Consider the following 21,671-nt stretch of genomic DNA (forward strand, 5'->3'; position numbering starts at 1 on the left):
TTTTTGGAATTGGGTTTGTACAAGGAAAGAAAGAAAGAAAGCATTAGTCCCAATATAGGTGATAAAATTATGTATATACTATGAAAAAAGTAAGTGCTCCACTCATGCGCTTCCTAAAAATCCTGTGCTTCAGATGATCACTCAATTGTGCTTCACCAAGAGGAATAGTATTGTCTCTTACCAGTTACTGAGAACTCTTTACTAATTGTGCCTTGATGAAAGCAACTCTCAATTGGATGGATGGTTAAAGGTAATGCAGCTCGGCTCTGGCAGCTCTATGCAGTGCCGACAGCTATACACACTTTCAATGCATGCTTCTCAGACAACCATCAACAACAAGGCTAGAGCAATATACTAGCAGCCACGTATGAGAACAAAAATCACATGTGAAGAGGAACACTCATTGTGCAGTGGCCAAAAACCAAGTTCATTAAAAAGGTAATGCACTTACACATAAAAGGAATAAACAGGAATCACATATGTAAAATCGTCCAGCGTCCCTGCAGGCATTATGGCGTCACCGCTAAAAACACAGTCCAACGCGTTTCATCATTTTTTTTTCTTCCATATGGTCTGAGAAGCCCACATTGAAAGTGTGTACAGCTGTCGGGAATGCTTACAGTTTTCCAGCCAGGGCTGAGCTGAATTACATCTTTACATACATCCAATTGAGGCTGAGTTCTCACCTAATTTGGATGTGGCTTAGAGCAGGGGTCTGGTGCATCCCTAAATTGAAACAGAGCCAAAGACACACACAGGACCCTATGCAAACCGCTCCACAGCAGCAACGGAGATGTGAGAGCCGGGCACACTCTCCTGTCATGTGAACTGGATGTGGGGAAACCTGCATCCAAGTCGCACTAGTGTGAACCCAGCCTAAGGTTTGCTTTCACCAAGGCACAGTTAGACCTTGTAAATAGTGCATGTACTGCTGTGCAGTGACATTAACCCGGGAAACTGCATTAGCCTGCACTATAAGACGCTGTGCTTTACCATCTAGGCTAGTGTGAAACTAGCCTAAGGACTTGACTTGCTTACACTGGCTTCAGCTTTTGTACTGTGTACAGCAATTTTTTGCAAAGCAATTGTAATAATTTCAGCAAGCAGCTTTTTTTAAATCTTAGAAGAAATCGTCAGGTTCAGTATGGGCATGTTAATAAAAGAAATTAATGAGAGGGCTGATTGTTCCTTTAAAAAAGCAGCTAGCAGGTTTCAGCAGACATTCAACAAATTTGAAGTAGTGCTAACACCTAGAAAGGATGCTAGCATCTTATTTAAAGTGACAGTCAGCATTCCCATTATAATGATAGGCTTCATAAACACTTCAGAAAGCTATATAAAATCTTGATGTACATATTGTTCGTACACAAGCGGAAGCCAGTGAGAGCACAGCATTACATAGATACACAAAAAGATGGCTAACAGAAGGAGAATCTACAAACAGGCATATTAAGGAAAATATTGTGCAGCAAATATGCAAGAGAAAACAACAAATGTGACGTTCAACCAATCTTTACAATAATATATTCCAATTTGTATCAATTAAAAATGTACTATAGTGTTCAAAACAAATGTCCACTCAGACTTGATGATTTAGTACTGAATGGATCTCATTTAAAGGAATCTTAAACCTTCATGGTGAATCTTAAACCTTCTTCCTTGTGACCCTGGTAGTTCCGCCACTGGTGTCAGTAGTTTTTTAGTTTTGTTTTTTTCTTATTTTTTACCATTTTATTTATTTTTTGGGAGTTAAAATGTCTGCTGCCTCTTTATTAATGGTATAAAGTTTAATACATATCAAGACAAATGCATAACTTAAGCTGTTACAGTAGCTAACAACTCACTCAAAACATACCAGTGAAAAGAACACAGCCCCTACGGGCTCATGTTTTCATACTATTAAACTGTTTCATTAACCGTCCCCCTTTCTAACATGAAAGGTAGGTGACCATACCACATAATATTTCAGGCCGTGACAAGGAGGGAGAGAGGGGAGCTCACAGGCAGGAGGTCTCTGAGGACTGGCAGAGTGGAGCCATTGGAGCTGCCTTTTATAGAGGCTAAGACCCTTTCTAGAATGTTCCATAGGTCATGAGGCAGGACCTTCTGGAATATTCCCTGACCTACAGAGGTCAGCTGACCCTACTGACCTTTCTAACCTTTTGATTGGCCCAAACTCACTCCGAACTCCAACCACTTGCCTAACTGACTAGAAGGGAGAAGGGGGGGGGGGGGGGGGCTAGAAACTGCTCCGCTGGTCACAATCCCATGAGTTCGGGGGGCCTTACAACAGGCAACCCTTACTTTCATTCTTTTAACAATCCAGGCTGAATGTCTCTTTAGCACCCCCTGCTGGAGGAGCAGCACTGGCTGGGCTCTCCTGGTTTGCACACAAATATAGATTCCTCATTAGTATAATGTTTTATCTGCGTTTCTTCTTTTATATTATCAGAGTCACTTCTATAGATCACCTTTGGGCTATGAAAGAAATTAATTTTATAAATAACACCTGAGCAACTTAAAGTGCGATTTTAAAGCCCAACTCCGAAAACACCCCCAAATTATCCCTTGCAGTGGGGCTGCATGCCAGCTCTAAACTGTATGATAAAGATACTCTCAGCTCAGAGTCTTGCGACTAGAAACACTGCTAGGGCCCCCGACAGTGGCGGAAGGAACGCTAGGGCCTAATCGTAAGTATGACTGCTGCGACACTGGTAGTTCCGCCACTAAATTTGATATTTACATTTCATCAAGGTTTGTATTCTAAACACTTGGACTGTGTTTTGTCAAGCCATTACGCTAGAAATCGCACAGGACCATGGTTCAGTGAGGTGCGATTTGAGCCCATTCATTTTGAATGAGCTCAAATCACACTGCAACACATCAAAAGTAGTGCTTGCACTACTTTTGATAATGCACTGCAACCGGATCACATGGTACCTCTGTACCATGCGATCTGGTGAAGGCAAATGCACTGCATTTGGGGTTTCTTTAACTTAACCTTGACACCTGCTGGAGATCGCAACTGCAGTGCATTCTGAACATGGTGCAGAAAACGTACATGGAGCATAGGTTTCCTGCGCTGTGTTCTCGTATGAACCAAACCTGACTGCCTAGCATGGGCAGGAAAACATCATCTGACTGTCTTATTAAAGCTGATCTTCACTCTCCCCCCGCCCCCCATTTTGTTTTAACCCCTGCTTACTGGAGTTTGTCTTCTGCACAATTCATCTGTGCCCAGCCCCCCTTTACTCCGATACCCCTAACTAAAATCTAGTGGAACCAATTGCCTTCAGAAGTCACTCTTAGTAAATAGAGTCCACACGTGTGTAATTTAATCTCTGTATAAATGCTACTGTTCTGTGAAGCCCTCAGAGGTTTGCTAGAACAGTGTTTCTCAACTCCGGTCCTCAGGGCACACTAACAGGCCAGGTTTGCAAGAAAACTGAAATATATCACAGGTGATATAATTTGCTGCTCAGTGATTGCAGTATTCTAATCTGCATCTCCCCAAGGTAATACTTAAAATCTTGCCTGTTATTGTGTCCTGAGGACCGGAGTTGAGAAACATTGTGTTCGAAAACCTCAGTGAACAAACAGCATCATGAAGGCCAAGGAACACACCAGACAGGTCAGGGATAAAGTTGTGGAGAAGTTTAAAAGCAGGGTTAGGTTATAAAAAAATATCCCAAGCTTTGAACATCACATAGAGAACTATTTAACGCATCACTTGAAAATGGAAAGAGTATGGCACAACTGCAAATCTACCAAGACATGGCCGTCCACCTAAACTGACAGGCCGGGCAAGGAGAGCATTAAGCAGAGAGGCCCATGGTAACTATAGAGGAGCTGCAGAAATCCACAGCTCAGATGGGATAATCTGTCCCCAGGACAAGTATTAATCATGCACTCCACAAATCTGGCCTTTATGGAAGAGTGGCAAGAACATAGCCATTGTTGAAAGAAAGCCATAAAAAACGGAATTTTTGTAAAATCTTACCTGTAAAATTCCTTTCTCTGAGTCCTCCGACAGTCGCCGCCTCTTCATATTCGTCACATATGGGGTATTAGACTTTGCTCCGAAGGAGTAGCTAGGCAACAGAATATGTTAACAATAAAGCTTTTAACATATCCCACCCTCAAGGGGTGGTCCCCTCAGTCAATACCCTCCTACTTCCTGCAACCATATCTCAGTTTTTGTGGAATAGCAGTAGAGTATACAATCAAACCCCAAAGAGGGGCGGGGGCGGCGACTGTCGGAGGACTCAGAGAAAGGAATTTTACAGGTAAGATTTTACAAAAATTCCGTTTTCTCTTACGTCCTCCGACAGTCGCCGCCTCTTCATATTCGTCACATATGGGGACGTCCCAAAGCAGTGCAAACATGAGGGGTGGGAAACGCATCCGCGCCGAAAGGCAACGCAGTCTCCGCATCAAAGAAGGAACCTTACCAAAGGAAGGAAACCAGCTGGGCAACAGCAAAAAACAAGTGCTCAACAGGAGCAACAACCCAGGAAAAGACAAAAAACCAGGGGATACAAAACAGCCAGGAGTCCCCAACAAGGGACCCTAGGGAACAGCCGCACTAAGAACCTTGCGGCCAAAGGAAGCATCCGCCGATGCCTGAACATCTACTTTGTAGAATTTTGTGAAAGTGTGCACGGTCGACCAAGTCGCCGCCTTACACACCTGGGCTACAGAAGCCCCATGACGACAGGCCTAAGACGTACTCAGAGATCTAGTAGAGTGCGTCTTCACAGGCACAGGGGGAACCTTCCCCTGCAAAGCATAGGCCTGTTCAATGGTCTGCCTGATCCATTTGGCGATGGTAGAGGCCGAAGCCGCCATGCCCTTCCGAGGACCCTCTGGAAGAACAAACAAGGAGTCCGTCTTTCGAAAAGACTCAGTCGATTTAAGGTAAACCCTTATCGCCCGAACAACATCCAGAGAGTGCAATCTCACCTCCTTTGGATGTTTAGGCTTCGTGCACAACGAAGGCAAGACAATATCCTCATTAAGATGGAATTCCGAAACTCGTTTCGGAAGAAAAGAAGGATTAGGTCGCAAGACCACCTTATCCAAATGAATAACCAGGTACGGAGACTTGCAGGACAAAGCCGCCAGCTCCGACACTCTGCGAGCCGAAGTGATCGCCACCAAAAAGGCGACCTTTTTGGACAACATAGACAACGAGATCTCCCTGATCTGTTCAAAAGGAGCACGTTGTAACACAGATAGAACGAGATTCAAGTCCCAAGGGGGCAGAGGATCCCGCCTCGGGGGAACCAGATGCCGCACACCCTGAACAAAGGTGCCAACCAATGGGTTGGAAGCCACGGGACGTTGAAACAGAACGGCCAGAGCAGACACCTGACCCTTTATCGTAGCCAGCGCCAAACGCTGATCAACACCCGTTTGAAGGAAAGCTTACCTCACATGGCGTGGGGAACCCGCACAGGCGAACAAACCGCTGCACATGAGGCAGGGAGAGTCGCAATTCAAGACGCACAAAATGGGGGTTAAGAAACCGCACAGCGTCCAGTGAGGTAGCCACCTCACCAATCATCCCTGCACCGAACAGGGATGGGTCGTTCACTATGCCAGGAGCGTTACCTGGCTGAACGCTCGATGGCAGACTGGGAAGCCACTGACCCACGACCTGCGACCAGGGGGATCAGCCCGAGACCCAGTCCGCATGATCCTCTTCATCCGAAGAACTAACTAACGCTGACAAAATAACAGCTAAATAAAGGTAGAGAGAAAAACTCAAACAAAATATTAAAAAGAAGAAAGAGTCTGGTACAGAAAGTCCCAGCACAGAGAGAGCCAGCCACTCCTGACAAGCTAGACATTAAAACTGAGATATGGTTGCAGGAAGTAGGAGGGTATTGACTGAGGGGACCACCCCTTGAGGGTGGGATATGTTAAAAGCTTTATTGTTAACATATTCTGTTGCCTAGCTACTCCTTCGGAGCAAAGTCTAATACCCCATATGTGACGAATATGAAGAGGCGGCGACTGTCGGAGGACGTAAGAGAAAGTCCTGTTTGCAGTATGCGAGAAGCCACGTGGGGGATTTATTTTTTACAATATTGATATACTATTTTTTTTACAATATTTTTTTTTGGCGCCCTATTGGAGGCTTTGATGAAATCTCAGGGGTCTTAACTGACCTCTGATGTTTCACCTTTGAGACAGAGAAAGGAGATTCAGGACACAGCTTTCAATCTCCTTCTCTGCAGCACAGAATGAATGGACTGGAATAGCTCTTAACAAAGCTTCCCGTTCATTCACAAATTAAAGCATTGAAAACTAACACAGTTTACTATGCCTCAGTTATGAGTGGACAGCGTCCGTAATCGGTACAGATCACTGACTATTTATTCAGACAAGAAAGGGGTCAGTAAATGTGGGCTCCAGGGGAGTGCAGAGGGGGGCTGGGAGAAAGTACAAGGGCCCGGCGGCAGCAGAAGGAAGCTTGATAGGAAGGGCAGCAGCATGTAGAGGAATGCTGAATACTGGCGGAAGGGAGAGGAGAAGCAGGCATTCAACGGCTGCAGCAGGAAGATGGAGAGGATCGGTTCTTCTTTATGCCGCCGCCCCTCTTATCCAGATGAACAAAGGGGGCCACACTTGCCCCCTGGAGCATGGGGCCAGGTTGCACTTGCATCCCCTGCAACAACAGTAGCTATGCCCCTGCACCACAAAGCAGACACCACCATAAATTGGGACTTCACTACCCTTCCTCTCCACCTTGTCCAATTAGAGCATGCCTTCCATACAAGACATGCTATGAATAGCGGCAGTGGCAAGTGAGTGCTCCCTGTCAGTGTGCAGAGGAGAAGCCGCTCCCACTGAACCCCAGCAGGACCCAAAAGATTGCGGCTATTACTGCAGTATCAGGACTACTACAGGGATTTGCAGCTCCCCCAGCCGGTATGAGATATGCATACATAAACTGTCCAATTGTAAAAAAAAGTACCACTTATAAAAAAGAAAAAAAAAAGCGTACTCCCCGCGCCTAGGAATTTGTGTATTTGAATGTGTAGAAATAAATAAATAATATCTATAATTTAGTGACAAATCATAAAATACAGCAGCAGCAGTAGTGTGAGAAATATTGTAAAAAGAAAAATAGTCCTAATAATAGGACTATCTACAGCGCTTGCTAAATTTATATAAATTTAAACAAAATATGTGCTATTATATGTACATAAACTGTGTATCATCCACAAATATAAGTGCAAATGTGCAAAATATTGTGCCAATCAAAATATCAATGTTAATATATTCATAAATAAATTAGTAAAAATCCATCTCCAAGAAATGCAAAATCATAAAAAACAACAATGTTCAGTGATTGTTCCTTATCCTAGGAACTGTGCAGGTGCTCTAAAAGAATTAAATTAGTGACTGGTAAAGTGCAGGTGCTGGGTGCCTTCTTCCCGTGCAGCAATTTATAAAATGGGTGACTTACCAAATATAGTGGGTCTCATATACCTTACAATATTGAGACCAATCACGCTTGTTGGCAAGTCCCCTTTAAGATCCTCTTGTGCCGGTGGTGGTTTTCTTCCTTACCATTCCATAGGGCAGCTCATGATGTTAAGTTGGAAAGAAGATAAAAAGTCTCCAGATGGTATAATATTGTTTTTGAAAGATTTATTCCCATAAAAAGTATGCAAACTAACGATTCAGTCAGATCCCGCAAGGATCCCACTGCGGTAGTGTCCGTGACAGTCAAAAATAACCATGCAGAGTGGCGAGCGGAGGTAAATCCGGCTTGCGTTCCAATGGGTGTCACGTTGTGCGGTTCACGTTCTGACGCGTTTCGTCACATCCGGTGACGTTCTCAAAGGACTATTTTTCTTTTCACAATAAACTGTCCAAGCTGGACCCAGCTAAGTAGGCAATTCGGATCATTTCGGAAGTGACGGCGGGGCTGGCGCAGTGCATCGTGGGACCGAAGAGGACGCAGAAGAGGATCGCGCTGGCTTCAAGCTGCCCACACCTGAGATGGCAGCTCTGGAGAAGAAATTTTAAGAGTGAGTATTTCTTCTAAAAGATAAGTGTGAACCGGGACAGATCAGAGGCTAGCAATTGTGGAATGTACTAGCTCTGACTGTCCCGGGGGTATGTTCATTGAAATTTCTTTTTTTTGTGGCCGGAACTCCGCTTTAACTGTCAAGCTGGAGAGTTCAATAATATGTACCATCACTGACAATTCACCAAGTTGAACTTTTGGAGAACTTTTGTGTGTCAGGAGAAATATTCTCTGTCATTCTATTTTTAACACAGCAGATGCAGAAAATACTGCCAATACAGAAGAACACAAAAAGAAAAAAGCTGCCAGGCTTCAAACAGTATTTCTCTTGAATGCATAATTCCGGAATAAATGCATTCTTGCTTTCAATGTGATTTGTGTCAAGCACAGAAAAAAGGGAACATTCTAACCATACAAAATACACATCTATTTTAGATCAGGTTCAAAGGATCACATCTAAACAAGAATTGAAAAGTAAGATGTTATTTTATGATAGAAGATGATCACAGATTCTAGACAAATAAATGTGAACTTGGCCCCTTTACTATAGCCAGGTAAATCAAGGTAAACCAAGAAAGTCTGCAAACAGAACCTACTTTCTTTCTTGTTCCTGTTGTCCTATGAAGAGCCATTTTAAGATAATCAAACTCACTGGCATTTCAGATTTTTAGGTCACGAAAGGCTGTCTGCTGACCCAGCACCTTCTGCATACAGTACTGTTTTAAAGAAGGCACACTGGTACAATTATAAAAAAAAAAATGCACTTAATTCAGAGTGCACAAAAATGACAGGGTTTTAACATCTTACCCATTGTTTTAACTGTAAGAATGCCCCACTGCCACACAAACACAGCTTGTAATTCTGACAGTAATCTGCAGCTAAGGTGCGCTCTGCTTGAAAACAGTCTCGATGCAGCAGTTCAACATGGCACCCTTTCAAGTCAGACCGACCATAGCGTCTTTTTTTATTTTATTTTATGCTCCATTTATTGATCAAGTGATTTGGCAGCACAATACAGAGCAGAATATGTTCATTTCAGCACTGCAAATAATTTTTATTTTTAATTTTTTAGCTAAGCGACACAGCTAAACGTGCATAGTGAAGCCATCAGTGCGAAATACGCAGGTATAAGGAAAACATGGGTCATAACACAAAGCATAGACAACGTAAAATATCAGCAAATTAGTACTCATTATCAGTCGATATTGAATGCCAAGTAGGGGTGCACTGATATATTGGCTGCAGAAAATAGGGCTATCGATATTTTGCAGATCGAAAAAAAAGGTGCAGATAATGGCCGCCGAAAAACGCACCGATTTTGCCACGATTTTCAAAGGTCATCTGACTCAAACCACATCAAAAACACAACACGTGCAGTTTTGTTGCGTTTTCAATGGGTAGGTGCGTTACACAACAAAAGCGCAATGGACCAGTGTGAAAACACACAGTACATAGCATTTAAAAGGGATGCATTTTTTTTTTTTTTATCTTTTTTCTTGATCTAAATGCAAAAGTGCCTCAAAAACTATTAAAATAAAAAGTCGATTACAATTTTATATTAATATATATACATATATATATATATATATATATATACACATAGTACAGACCAAAAGTTTGGACACACCTTCTCATTCAAAGAGTTTTCTTTATTTTTATGACTATGAAAATTGTAGAGTCACACTTCAAGAGGTAGTCACCTGAAATGGTCTTCCAACAGTCTTGAAGGAGTTCCCAGAGATGCTTAGCACTTGTTGGCCCTTTTGCCTTCACTCTGCGGTCCAGCTCACCCCAAACCATCTGGATTGGGTTCAGGTCCGGTGACTGGAGGCCAGGTCATCTGGCACAACACCCCATCACTCTCCTTCTTGGTCAAATAGCCCTTACACAGCCTGGAGGTGTGTTTGGGGTCATTGTCCTGTTGAAAAATAAATGATGGTCCAACTAAACGCAAACCGGATGGAATAGCATGCCGCTGCAAGATGCTGTGGTAGCCATGCTGGTTCAGTATGCTTTCAATTTTGAATAAATCCCCAACAGTGTCACCAGCAAAGCACCCCCACACCATCACACCTCCTCCATGCTTCACGGTGGGAACCAGGCATGTAGAGTCCTTCTGTTCACCTTTTCTGCATCGCACAAAGACACGGTGGTTGGAATCAAAGATCTCAAATTTGGACTCATCAGACCAAAGCACGGATTTCCACTGGTCTGTCCATTCCTTGTGTTCTTTAGCCCAAACAAGTCTCTTCTGCTTGTTGCCTTTCTTTAGCAGTGGTTTCCTAGCAGATATTCTACCATGAAGGCCTGATTCACACAGTCTCCTCTTAACAGTTGTTCTAGAGATGTGTCTGCTGCTAGAACTCCGTGTGCCATTGACCTGGTCTCTAATCTGAGCTGCTGTTAACCTGCGATTTCTGAGGCTGGTGACTTGGATGAACTTATCCTCCGCAGCTTGGTCTTCCTTTCCTGGGGCGGTCCGCATGTGAGCCAGTTTCTTTGTAGCGCTTGATGGTTTTTGTGACTGCACTTGGGGACACTTTCAAAGTTTTCCCAATTTTTCGGACTGACTGACCTTCATTTCTTAAAGCAATGATGGCCACTCGTTTTCCTGTACTTAGCTGCTTTTTTCTTGCCATAATATAAATTCTAACAGTCTATTCATTAGGACTATCAGCTGTGTATCCACCTGACTTCTGCACAACACAACTGATGGTCCCAACCCCATTTATAAGGCAAGAAATCACACTTATTAAACCTGACAGGGCACACCTGTGAAGTGAAAACCATTTCAGGTGACTACCTCTTGAAGTGTGACTCTACAATTTTCGTAGTCATGAAGATAAAAAAAACTCTTTGAAGGAGAAGGGGTGTCCAAACTTTTGGTCTGTACTGTATATATATATATATATATATATACACACACACACACATATTATACATATATATATATACACACGAGCGCACACACACACACTACAGCAGAACAAAAAGGTCATCAGATAAGAATGTAAAGTATGAGGACACAAACTTACTGTTACTACTATTCATTTATACAGCACTGTCACATCTCACAGCACTGAACTCTGGAAAGCGAACTCCTCATAGCAAGTAATCAGATTTAAACCTTCACAAAAATTGCAGGCCACACAACTGTATTTGGGAAGATTAATATTATTATATAGGATTTACAGAGGTCCAACAGTTTGCTCAGTGATTTACAAAATCATTTTTTTTTATTACATGCTTTTCCTGCTTTCAATGCTATAATCTAAAATATATGAATGGCTATCATTATTAGTTTGATTGATTTAATTTTTTTCTGCATATTCTATAACACATGTCAAACACAAGGCCCCCGGGCCGAATCCGGCCCTCCGTGCCATTTCATGTGGTGTTTGCACCTCTCCTGCAGCTATGGCACCCCCCTTATCTCTGCTCTCACCTTGTTTCAGCAGTCGGTAGCAGAGAAGAGGACAGAAATCCTCCATGCAGCTGCAGAGAGGCTGGTCTCTGCCACCAACTCCCCTACCCCTGGTCTCAGCAGTCGGCAGCAGAGAGGAGAACAGGATTCCTTCTACAGATACTGCACTTCTCCATGCATCAGCAGAGAGGCTTGTCTCAGCCCCCAACCCCCCCCCCCCCCATGTTTTAGCAGTCAGCAGAAGAGAGAAGGACCAGACTCCTAGAGATCCTGTGCCTCTCTGTACAGCCACAGCACCACCTTGCCTCCACCTCCCCTGGTCTCAGCATTTAGCAGACTCCGGCAGCTGACTCCTGCCCTCCTTGGGTCTTCCTCCAGGCCCTGAACTTTCTACTTCAGACACAGAGCTGCGGTCTGGCCTTGCCCCCTTTCTATTCTCATTGGTTGACTGATTGACAGCAGCAGGAGCCAATAGTGCCGCACTGCTGTCTCAGCCAACAAGGAGGGGGAGTCCCAGATGGCCAAGACATTCCTACAGCATCAACAAAATAAAAATTGCAGCGCCAATGGTAAGTGTGACTACGTGTGCACAAACTATATACCCACTATGAAGGGCACACAAATAGGGACATAAATACAGCACCATAAAATGTACATAATCAATGTCAATACTGAAAATCCCTCATTTAACCACTTTACCACTAGAGCATTTTGCTGTCTTACGTCTGGGCCACTTTTTGCGATTCGGCGCTGTGCGACTTTAACTGACAATTGCGCTGTCGTGCGACGCCGTACCCAAACGAAATTGACGTCCTTTTTTTCCCACAAACAGAGCTTTCTTATGGTGGTATTTGATCACCTGTGCGATTTTTACTTTTTGCGCTATAAACAAAAAAAGAGCGTTTATTTTGAAAAAATAACAATATTTTTAACATTTTTTTATATGAAATTCCCCCCAAAAAAGATGTAAAAACCAATTTTTTTTAAAATTTTTGGCCAATTTGTTTTCTGCTACCCATGTTTGGTAAAAAAAATCAGAATAAGCGTATTTTGATTGGTTTGCGCAAAAGTTATTGCGTTTACTAACAAAGGGAAAGATTTATGTCATTTTTGGTGTTTTTTTTTTTTAACGCGTAATGGCGGCGATCTGCGATTTTTTTTGCGGGACTGCGACATTGCGGCGGACAGATCGGACCCTTGACTGACATTTTTGACACTTTTGGGGGTACCAGTGACATTACTACTGTAATCAGTGCTATACATATGCACTGTTACTGTAAAAATGACACTGGCAGTGAAGGGCTTAATTTTATTGGAGAGGGAGCGGTTAATGTATGCCTGGTGCTTACTGACGTGTGGGGGGGGGAGGTGACTGTGTGAGACAGGGACAGATCGGATGTCCAGCTATGCTGAACAGTCCGATCTGTCACTCCCTGTCACTGAGGAGATCCGCCCGCTTGTGTTTACACAGGCGGGCGGATCTCCACACTAGATCCCCGACGATCGGGGCAGAGCAGCGGCGATCGCCGCTGCTCCTCCCCTGGCCTGACTCCCGCTGTGAATGAAAACAGCGGGAGCGCGCCTCCGGCGGTGCGCGAGCGCCGCCTACAGGGGAGGAGTCTGGCGACGTAGGTCTACGTCGTCAGACGGGAACGAGCCACTTTGCCGCAGTACTATTCAAGTACTTAGCGGTAAAGTGGTTAAAAGAGAATAATATGCCAGTTCTCAGTTTAATAAGTAAAGCCCAGCAAAAAGTCCATTCAGTAAATAGATGTATGGGAGGAATGAAATGGAAGTAGATGTAGAAATCCCGCTCCCGAGTCCTCTGATAATTCCACCCCCGTGCTCCACACACCCAAACCTCTTACCAGAGCTAATGGACCCTCACGTGAATGAGTGGTCAAACGAGCAAGTGATGGGAATCTCAGAGCCAGCAGCTGAACAGGAATTAGAAACCGGGTGAAAGGTTACTCAGAAGTGTCCGCCAATAATCATCTCCCATGCATGTAAACCACTTCCGCTTCCTGGGGATCCAGTCAGGTGGAATCCATCCAGTCCATTCCTACAACATCGCAATAAATTATTAAGGGGGCTTCTGCACACAGAAGGCTTTTTATCTTAGCGCATAGACTGCATTAAGATAAAAAACCTTCTGCCTTTACAACCCCTTTAATCCCATAAAAAACTTTTCCACTGCATTTATGAAGAAGGCTTCAGAGCCCCCAAGTTCAGCAAGCGCCAGGACCTTCTCCTACAGTTCCATCAGCTGCGGGATCAGGGCACCACCAGTGCAGAGGAATGGCAGCAGGTAGGTGGGAGTGCATCTGCACGCACAGCGAGGAGAAGACTTTTGGAGGATGGCCTGGTGTCAGGAACGACAGCGAAGAAGCCACTTTTCTCTAGGAAAAACATCAGGGAAAGACTAATAGTCTGCAAAAGGTATGCAGGTATGCCACCACCGTTAAAATGGACTCCATTCTGAACTTCTGTACCCGCACAAAGCAGTTTAGCGCCTTGAGGTGCATGATTGGATGCACTTTGCCTTCCATCCTGGGGACTGCGAACAGGTTTGGGTAAAAACCCTGAAAACTTTCCGAAGTCTGAACCAAAACACTTCCCCTTGAAGGAACAGGTCTTGTACTGCCCCAAACAGGCCCTGTAACAAGCCTGCGGACAGACGCAAGTTGGAAGGAAAAAACCTTGCCGGGGGACAAGAGCGAAACTCAATTTTGTAGTCGGACCAAATGACTTCGTGGACGCACTTGTCTTGCACTAGGGAAGTCCACGGGTCCGGAAACCAGCAAAGACATCCCCCACCACCCCCCCGATTCCCGGAGAGGGCACACCTTCATGCTGAAAGAGCCTTGTCCCAAGGCCTAGAGAAGCATGATCTTGGCTAGCCAGACCAGGATCCTTCTGAACAGGCCCTGAAAGGCTTCAAGCTCTTCTCAGTCGACCCTGAGGGAGGAAAAAACTTCTTATGAGCTGAGAAGGATTGCCCACGTCTACGATGAGGTTCCTTGCCCTTAGTAGCCTGCAGAAGAAAAGTTCTCTTCACCCCTGTGAGACCTTTAATGATGTCATCCATGGTAACTCCAAACAGGCGATCTCCTTGGAAAGGAAGATCAGTCAAAGCCTTTTTTGAAGTCAGATCCACAGACCAGCACTTGAGCCAAAAGACACGCCAAAGGACCACCGCCAGAAAAGAGGCGAGCCATCAGGGGAACTGTGTCCAAAGAGGCATCACAGATAAACTGCAGCCCCTGGACCAGCTGGTCCGCCAGCTTGGCAAGGGCAGGGGGGAGTTGTTCCCCCTCTAGGCCACGACGTAAGAGCTTGGCTCACTCGGTCAGAGTTTGCGACACTAGGGCAATGGTGAATACTGGCCTCATTGCTGAACCAACCAGAGTGTACATATGTCGGGTCACAGCCTTAGCCTTTCCAGTCAGTCGGATCCTTAAAGGCCGGGGACTCTTCAACCGGAGTCATGGTTGCCTTGTTTAATCTGGAAACAGAAAGGTCCACCACCACCAGCGGCACAATCCACTTCTTAAGAAGGGACTCCTCATAGGGAGAACGCCTAGTAAAGCGCTTAGGGACCCCATGGGGATGCTTTGGTCGTCCCAACTTTTTAGCGGCAATTCTCTCAAAATAGGCAGGGAAAGGAAACACCTTTGCCGCTCTGGATGGTGGTGGGGGGGGGGACGGGGGACGGGACGGACGTACTGGGGGGCTTTTTGCTAGCCACCGCAAGCCACCTCCACCCGGGGCACAAGGGACTCCAGGACCGCTCTCAGTGCATGGATGGATGGTTGGGACCCCTAGGGCCCCGCAGCCTAAGAGAGGGGATCAGGTAGGGAAATGTGCTCCAAAGACTCCATGAATCACCAGGGGGACCCCACAAAAAAAAGTGTAAAACACTGCTAAGGGACAACCCCCTGCCGCACTGGCAGCACCACCCAGTCGCCAGGTACAAAGCACCAAGCGGTCCTCAGCAATGAGGAAGAGGACCCCACCAGACTCACCACCCGCAGAGACAAGCACCTACAACCACCAGGATAATTTGCAGTACACGTGTGGTGATCAGGAAGTAAAATGATCCAGGAGTCAGTGCCAGAGGATGAGGAGGGGCTCCCCCCACTGAAATCGCCACCCACAGGGCTCCACTGTCACGGCCGCAGCCATTTTCAATGGCAAACCACAGAAAAACGGCCGCCGGACTACACATAGAACACACAGGCTACAACAAAATGGCAGCACCACAAGACCAAGGGACCCAGGATTGGGAGACCAGGCCTCAATTATAGATCCAGACAGGCCGGGGGGCCCTGGCAGGAGCCCCAACCAGGTACAACCCCCCCCACACAGTTGATTGTCCGGTCGCCGGGGCGGCGTACCTCCCCCCCTAGCCCCCATCACCAATCAGCATTCTTCCCCCACCTCTGGAAAGTGGCCATACCACCCAACCAGCCCTAGCGTATGTGGGGGGGTGAGCAGGATGAGGGACTTGACAAGGGGGTGCCTGCAAAAAGGCGGGGAACCTGGGGGTCTGATCGTCCCAAGGAGGGGCCCACGTCCACCCCAAAATCCTCCAGAGGGAGACGGGGGACAGCTACTCTCCATACCAGGAACCAGGCGGGCACCACTCCAGACCCAACCCCTTACATCGAAATGGGGGGCTTTCAGCCAGGAGGAAACGCTGACTATCAGGAGCTGTGTCCGTCAGTGAACGAAAGAGAAAGAAGAGTCAACACTGCAAATATTGACTCTTTGCATAAACTTAATGTAATTGTCAATAAAAGCCTTTGACACTTATAAAATGCTTGTATTTATACTTCAGTATACCATAGTAACATCTGACAAAAAAATCTAAAAACACTGAAGCAGCAGACTTTGTGAAAATTTATATTTGTTTTACAGCATTCTCAAATATTTTGGCCACGGCTGTACAAGTAACCAAGTACATCTACCTTTCCTTTACTCATTTTTCCACTGTATTATGTTCATTGCCAGCCAACATGGCAGTTCAGCCGCGCAGGTTGGCAACATAAAAGGACGAATTACGGAGAGGGGGGGGGGGGGGGACACTGGTAAGGCCTGATTCCTTCATACAAAGAGGGAAATATTTAAATCCCAACTGTAGGCATTTTTTTTTGTAAGGAAGGTTTTTTTTTATTGGCTTCTGGGTCCCCACTGGTGAATGTTGCACTCATTTTTATCCTTGTGACATTAGAAAAAACGGAATATGTGTCATTGAGATAGTAAAAACCTTAGATCGTTTCTAATTTTCTCATACCCACTAAAATACTTTTGCTGCTGTATTTGTTGGAAAAAATTACCATCATCAGTTCACATGTTACATAAAGTTAGTTGTGACCGGTTATCCTAGTATCTAAACTCTGGGCACAAGACAAGAAAAAATATCCCTAATGGAGGCTGCTACAATATTAGTGTGTGGAAGTGGTAAGTATATCAAAATAAGGATTTCCGCAGTACCCCCAAATACAATCATAAAATATATAACAAATATATTACATCAGTATTTAAAAGGCATCACATATATGCTACAAAGTAAAAATGACATCAACGAACATCCAGTGGATATAAAAAAAAGTCTACACACCCCTGTTAAAATGTCAGGTTTCTGTGATGTAAGAAATGAGACAAAGATAAATCATTTCAGAACTTTTTCCACCTTTATGTGACCTTTAACTGCTTGCCGACCGCCGCAAGTAGATTTACTGCGGCGGTCAGCCCCTACCAGGCAGAGTGACGTTAATTAACGTCACTAGCCTGGGAGGGTCTGGGGAGCGAGCGCGCGCCCGCGGAGGCGCGCTCCCGCTCCCGCGCGGTCACGCACCCCCCCGCGCGTGTGACCAGCGGACCTGATGTCCGCCGGCCACTCGGCGATCGTCGGGGGAAGAGGGAGAATGTCAGGCAGCTTGTGTAAACAAGCTGCCTGTCATTCTCCTCGCTGTAAAGACACTGATTACACGGATCTAGTATGTAGATCCGTTGATCAGTGTCCTTACAGCTAGAGCCACAGCCAATCACAGTAAGAATCACGCCCCTAGGGACACACACAGCCCCTCCCTCCCAAATAAAGTTAACCCCTTCACTGCCAGTGTATTTTTACAGTAACAGTGCATATGTATAGCACTGATTACTGTAGAAATGTCACTGGTAACCCCAAAAGTGTCAAAAATGTCAGTCAAGGGTCCGATCTGTCCGCCGCAATGTCGCAGTACCGCAAAAAAAATCGCAGATCGCCGCCATTACGCGTTAAAAAAAAAAACAACAAAAATGACAAAAATCTTTCCCTTTGTTAGTAAACGCGATAACTTTTGCACAAACCAATCAAAATACGCTTTTTGCGATTTTTTTTACCAAACATAGGTAGCATAAAACAAATTGGCCAAAAATTTTAAAAAATTTTGATTTTTACATTTTTTTTTGGGGGAATTTCATATAAAAAAATGTGAAAAATATTGTTATTTTTGCAAAATTGTCGCTCTTTTTTTGTTTATAGCGCGTGATCAAAAAATCGCACAGGTGATCAAATACCACCAAAAGAAAGCTCTGTTTGTGGGAAAAAAAGGACGTCAAATTCGTTTAGGTACAGCGTCGCACGACCGCGCAATTGTCCGTTAAAGTCGCGCAGTGCCGAATCGCAAAATACCCCCTGGTCTTTTAGCAGGAAAATCCTCCGGGGCTTAAGTGGTTAAACTGTACAACTCAGTTGAACAACACACTGAAATCTTTTAGGTGGAAGGGAAAAATATATAATATGGTTGCATAAGTGTGCACACCCTTAAACTAGTACTTTGTTGAAGTACCTTTTGATTTTATTACAGCACTCAGTCTTTTTGGGTCTGAGTCCATCAGCATGGTACATCTTGACTTGACAAAATGTGCCCACTCTTCTTTGCAAAAACACTCCAAATCTGTCAGGTTGTGAGGGCATTTCCTGTACACAGCCCTATCCAGACCACCCCACAGATTTTCAATCAGATTCAGGTCTGGGCTCTGGCTGGTCCATTCCAAAACTTTAATCTTCTTATGGTGAAGCCATTCCTTTGTTGATCTGGATGTATGCATTGAGTCATTATGCTGAAAGATGAAGTTCCTCTTCATGTTCAGCTTTCTAGCAGAAGCCTGAATGTTTTGTGCCAATATTGACTGGTATTTGGAACTGTTCATAATTCCCTCTACCTTGACTAAGGCCCCTGTTCCAGCTTAAGAAAAACAGCCCCAAAGCATGATGCTGCCACCACCATGCTTCACTGTGGGTATATTGTACTTTTGGTGATGTGTAGAGTTGTTTTTGCGCCAAACTTTTTTTTTGGAATTATGGCCTGAGAGTTCAACATTGTATCAGACCATAACACATTTTCCCACATGCTTTTGGGAGACCTCAGATGTATGTGTTTTTGCTAAGGAAGAAAAGGCTTCTGTCTCGCCCTCTACCTCATAGCCCAGACATATGAAGAATATGGGAGATTGTTGTCACATGTACCACACAGCCAGTACTTGCCAGATATTCCTGCAGCTCCTTTAAATGTTGCTGTAGGCCTCTTGGCAGTCTTTCTGACCAGTTTTCTTCTCATCAATTTTGGGGTGACGTCCAGTTCTTGGTAACGTCACTGTTGTGCCATATTTTCTCCACTTGATAATGACTGTCTTTACTGTGTTTCATGGTATATATCTAATGCTTTGGGAATTCTTTTTTTTTACCCTTCTCCTAACCGATACCTTTTAACAATGAGATCCCTCTGATGATTTGATAGCTCTCTGTGGACCATGGCTTTTGCTGTAGGATGCGACTAAGAAAATGTCAGGAAAGACCTACTAGAACAGCTGAACTTTATTTGGGGTTAATCAGAGGCACTTTAAATTATGGCAGGTGTTTACTGACTCCTATTTAACATGAGTTTGAAGGTGATTACTTAATTCTGAACACAGCTATATCCCCAGTTATAAGAGGGTGTGCACACTTATGCAACCACATTATTTTGTTTTTTTTATTACTACTCCCCCCCCTTAAAAGATTTCAGTTTGTTTTTCAGTTGATTTGTACAGTTTATAGGCCGCAATAAAAGGTAGAAAAAGTTCTAACGTGATTTATCTTGGTCTCATTTTTTTACATCACAGAAACCTGACATGTTAACAGGGGTGTGCAGACTTTTATATCCACTGTACCTCCTTTTCAGCCACAGTATTGTACCCATAGTTAATAGCATGCGTTCCAACAAATGAACAGACTTCAATGTGAAGATTCCAAAGGATGTGTTATGTGGCTTGCTCACGACCTGTTTAACGGCAATAGCGGCTTCTTCGCGTGAAAAGCGACCATTAAATTTTTGTCTTGTTCTGGTCTTTGGGGTAGCAATAAAATCCAGATTTTAAAATACTTACCTTATTCTGAGGATGTGGTACCCTATTTCCATATTTTTATCATAAGACACAATACTAGTTGATACATAACTTTAGGTGCTACGCATTGTTGTCTCTTTTGTGTATTTTAATTAGACTACTGCCCAGCCTGGTGAAGCTCCAAGCATCCTTATTTCTGGCAATGTTGTCAAATCACTACAAAGATATCATCCTTCAAAAAAACTTCAAAAACCTTCCTAGCTAAAAAAATAAAAAAAGGCATTATTAACCTTTCTTGCTTCATGTGCAGCAAGTTGTTTTCTCCCAAACAATAAGTGCATTTGTGAAACATACCATAACATTAACCCTTTACATCATTATGGATACTCTGACTAAGCAGTACCCTGCACTGCCCAGTTGCCAACATTGTGATGGTTGTGGAGACAATTCCAAATTACATTCAAATTTTAGGGGGGCAAAGTGGGACTTTAACGGTGCAAAATGATGGAGAAAAATCTGAATTCTCAAAAATTGTACATTTTATTACACATAGGAGGTGAGGACAAGACAGTACATCAATATAAAATGATAAAATCAAGAAAATGCACTCGAAAATATCAACTCTTTGATATTTTCGAGTGCATTTTCTTGATTTTATCATTTTATATTGATGTACTGTCTTGTCCTCACCTCCTATGTGTAATAAAATGTACAATTTTTGAGAATTCAGATTTTTCTCCATCATTTTGCACCGTTAAAGTCCCACTTTGCCCCCCTCCATTGTAGCTACTTTAAACAAAGGGATGTGGTGCTTTCTACTTCATCTCTAGCAATATTTCTTTAAAATTCAAATTTTAGGTTTCCTGCTGCCCTCTAAATGGGAAGGAGGGCTCTGCTGTAAAGCTGGCCATACACACAAATGTCCTTCACTTTCGGGCAAAATCTAAAATTCCTCCAACCAAGCTAAACAGTGTGGATGGACAAATCTCTTGTGATGCCTATTTTCAGAATACCTAATCAGTAGCTGCATCTGATTGCTCAGCCATCAATTCTCCACACATGGCTCCTTTGACAAAAGGCAATTGAACCGGATGATTTAGCAGGAATCTGTCAAAAATTGAGCCATGTATGACAACCTTTACAAAGCAAAGCAGCAGAACTTTTCCACCTTTAATCAGATTTAGAAAAGTGATTTTAAGCTGAGCCACAGACTGGAAAAAAGTCATGCATCCTGGAGTTAGGACTGCTGAAGACACGGGCAGTTGATAGGGGAGAGTGAGCTGCAGGGTTGCTCCCAAATCCATGTCCATCATCACACATAGTTAAGCCAGGGTAAGGTAAGGGCCAAAAGGAACAGCATAAATGACATTTGTCATGTAAATGCAAAACAGACAAAAATCATAAACACTGAATTTTAAAAACATTATAGATTCTGGGTGCAACTTACTACATGAGTGGCCTTTAAACTGCTGCCATCAAATCTACACAGTGTTGCGCAATCTTCAAGTGAGACATCACACTCTTCCAGCTCCTGGGGATTACAGGGGGGCTTGTCTCCATCTGGATCCGGGTTCTGTCAACACAAAAAAAACACTTAATTTTTGCGGTTCTAATACTGAAAATTCAACATTGACAGGCAAGCCTGGGCTGGCTACATATCAAGTCAGAATTCTACCAGAGGTGGAGCTGAGCTTAAACCACTCATTGACCCGAGAAGTTTGATGCTCCTTTCTGCTTTGTACAGGTTACAACCCTTCCCATGCTTTTCATTTAATCTTTAATGCTCAAAAGCAAATCAATTGTGTTGTGGTTAGCAATCATAGCAAATGG

General features: G+C 44.1%; 1 protein-coding gene across 1 annotated transcript in view; it reads right to left on the reverse strand.

Moving 5' to 3' along the window:
- The window catches only part of NUDCD1 (NudC domain containing 1), a 366,332-nt gene that overhangs the window by 59,106 nt on the left and 285,555 nt on the right, over positions 1–21,671 (reverse strand). The window contains exon 8 of the mRNA XM_082259772.1: positions 21,289–21,414. Within this exon, the coding sequence (XP_082115898.1) occupies positions 21,289–21,414 (126 nt within the window). The remainder of the gene's footprint in view (positions 1–21,288; positions 21,415–21,671) is intronic.

The sequence above is a fragment of the Pelophylax lessonae genome (genome assembly GCF_965119305.1).
Source record: "Pelophylax lessonae genome assembly, chromosome: 5".
Lineage (NCBI taxonomy): Eukaryota > Metazoa > Chordata > Amphibia > Anura > Ranidae > Pelophylax > Pelophylax lessonae.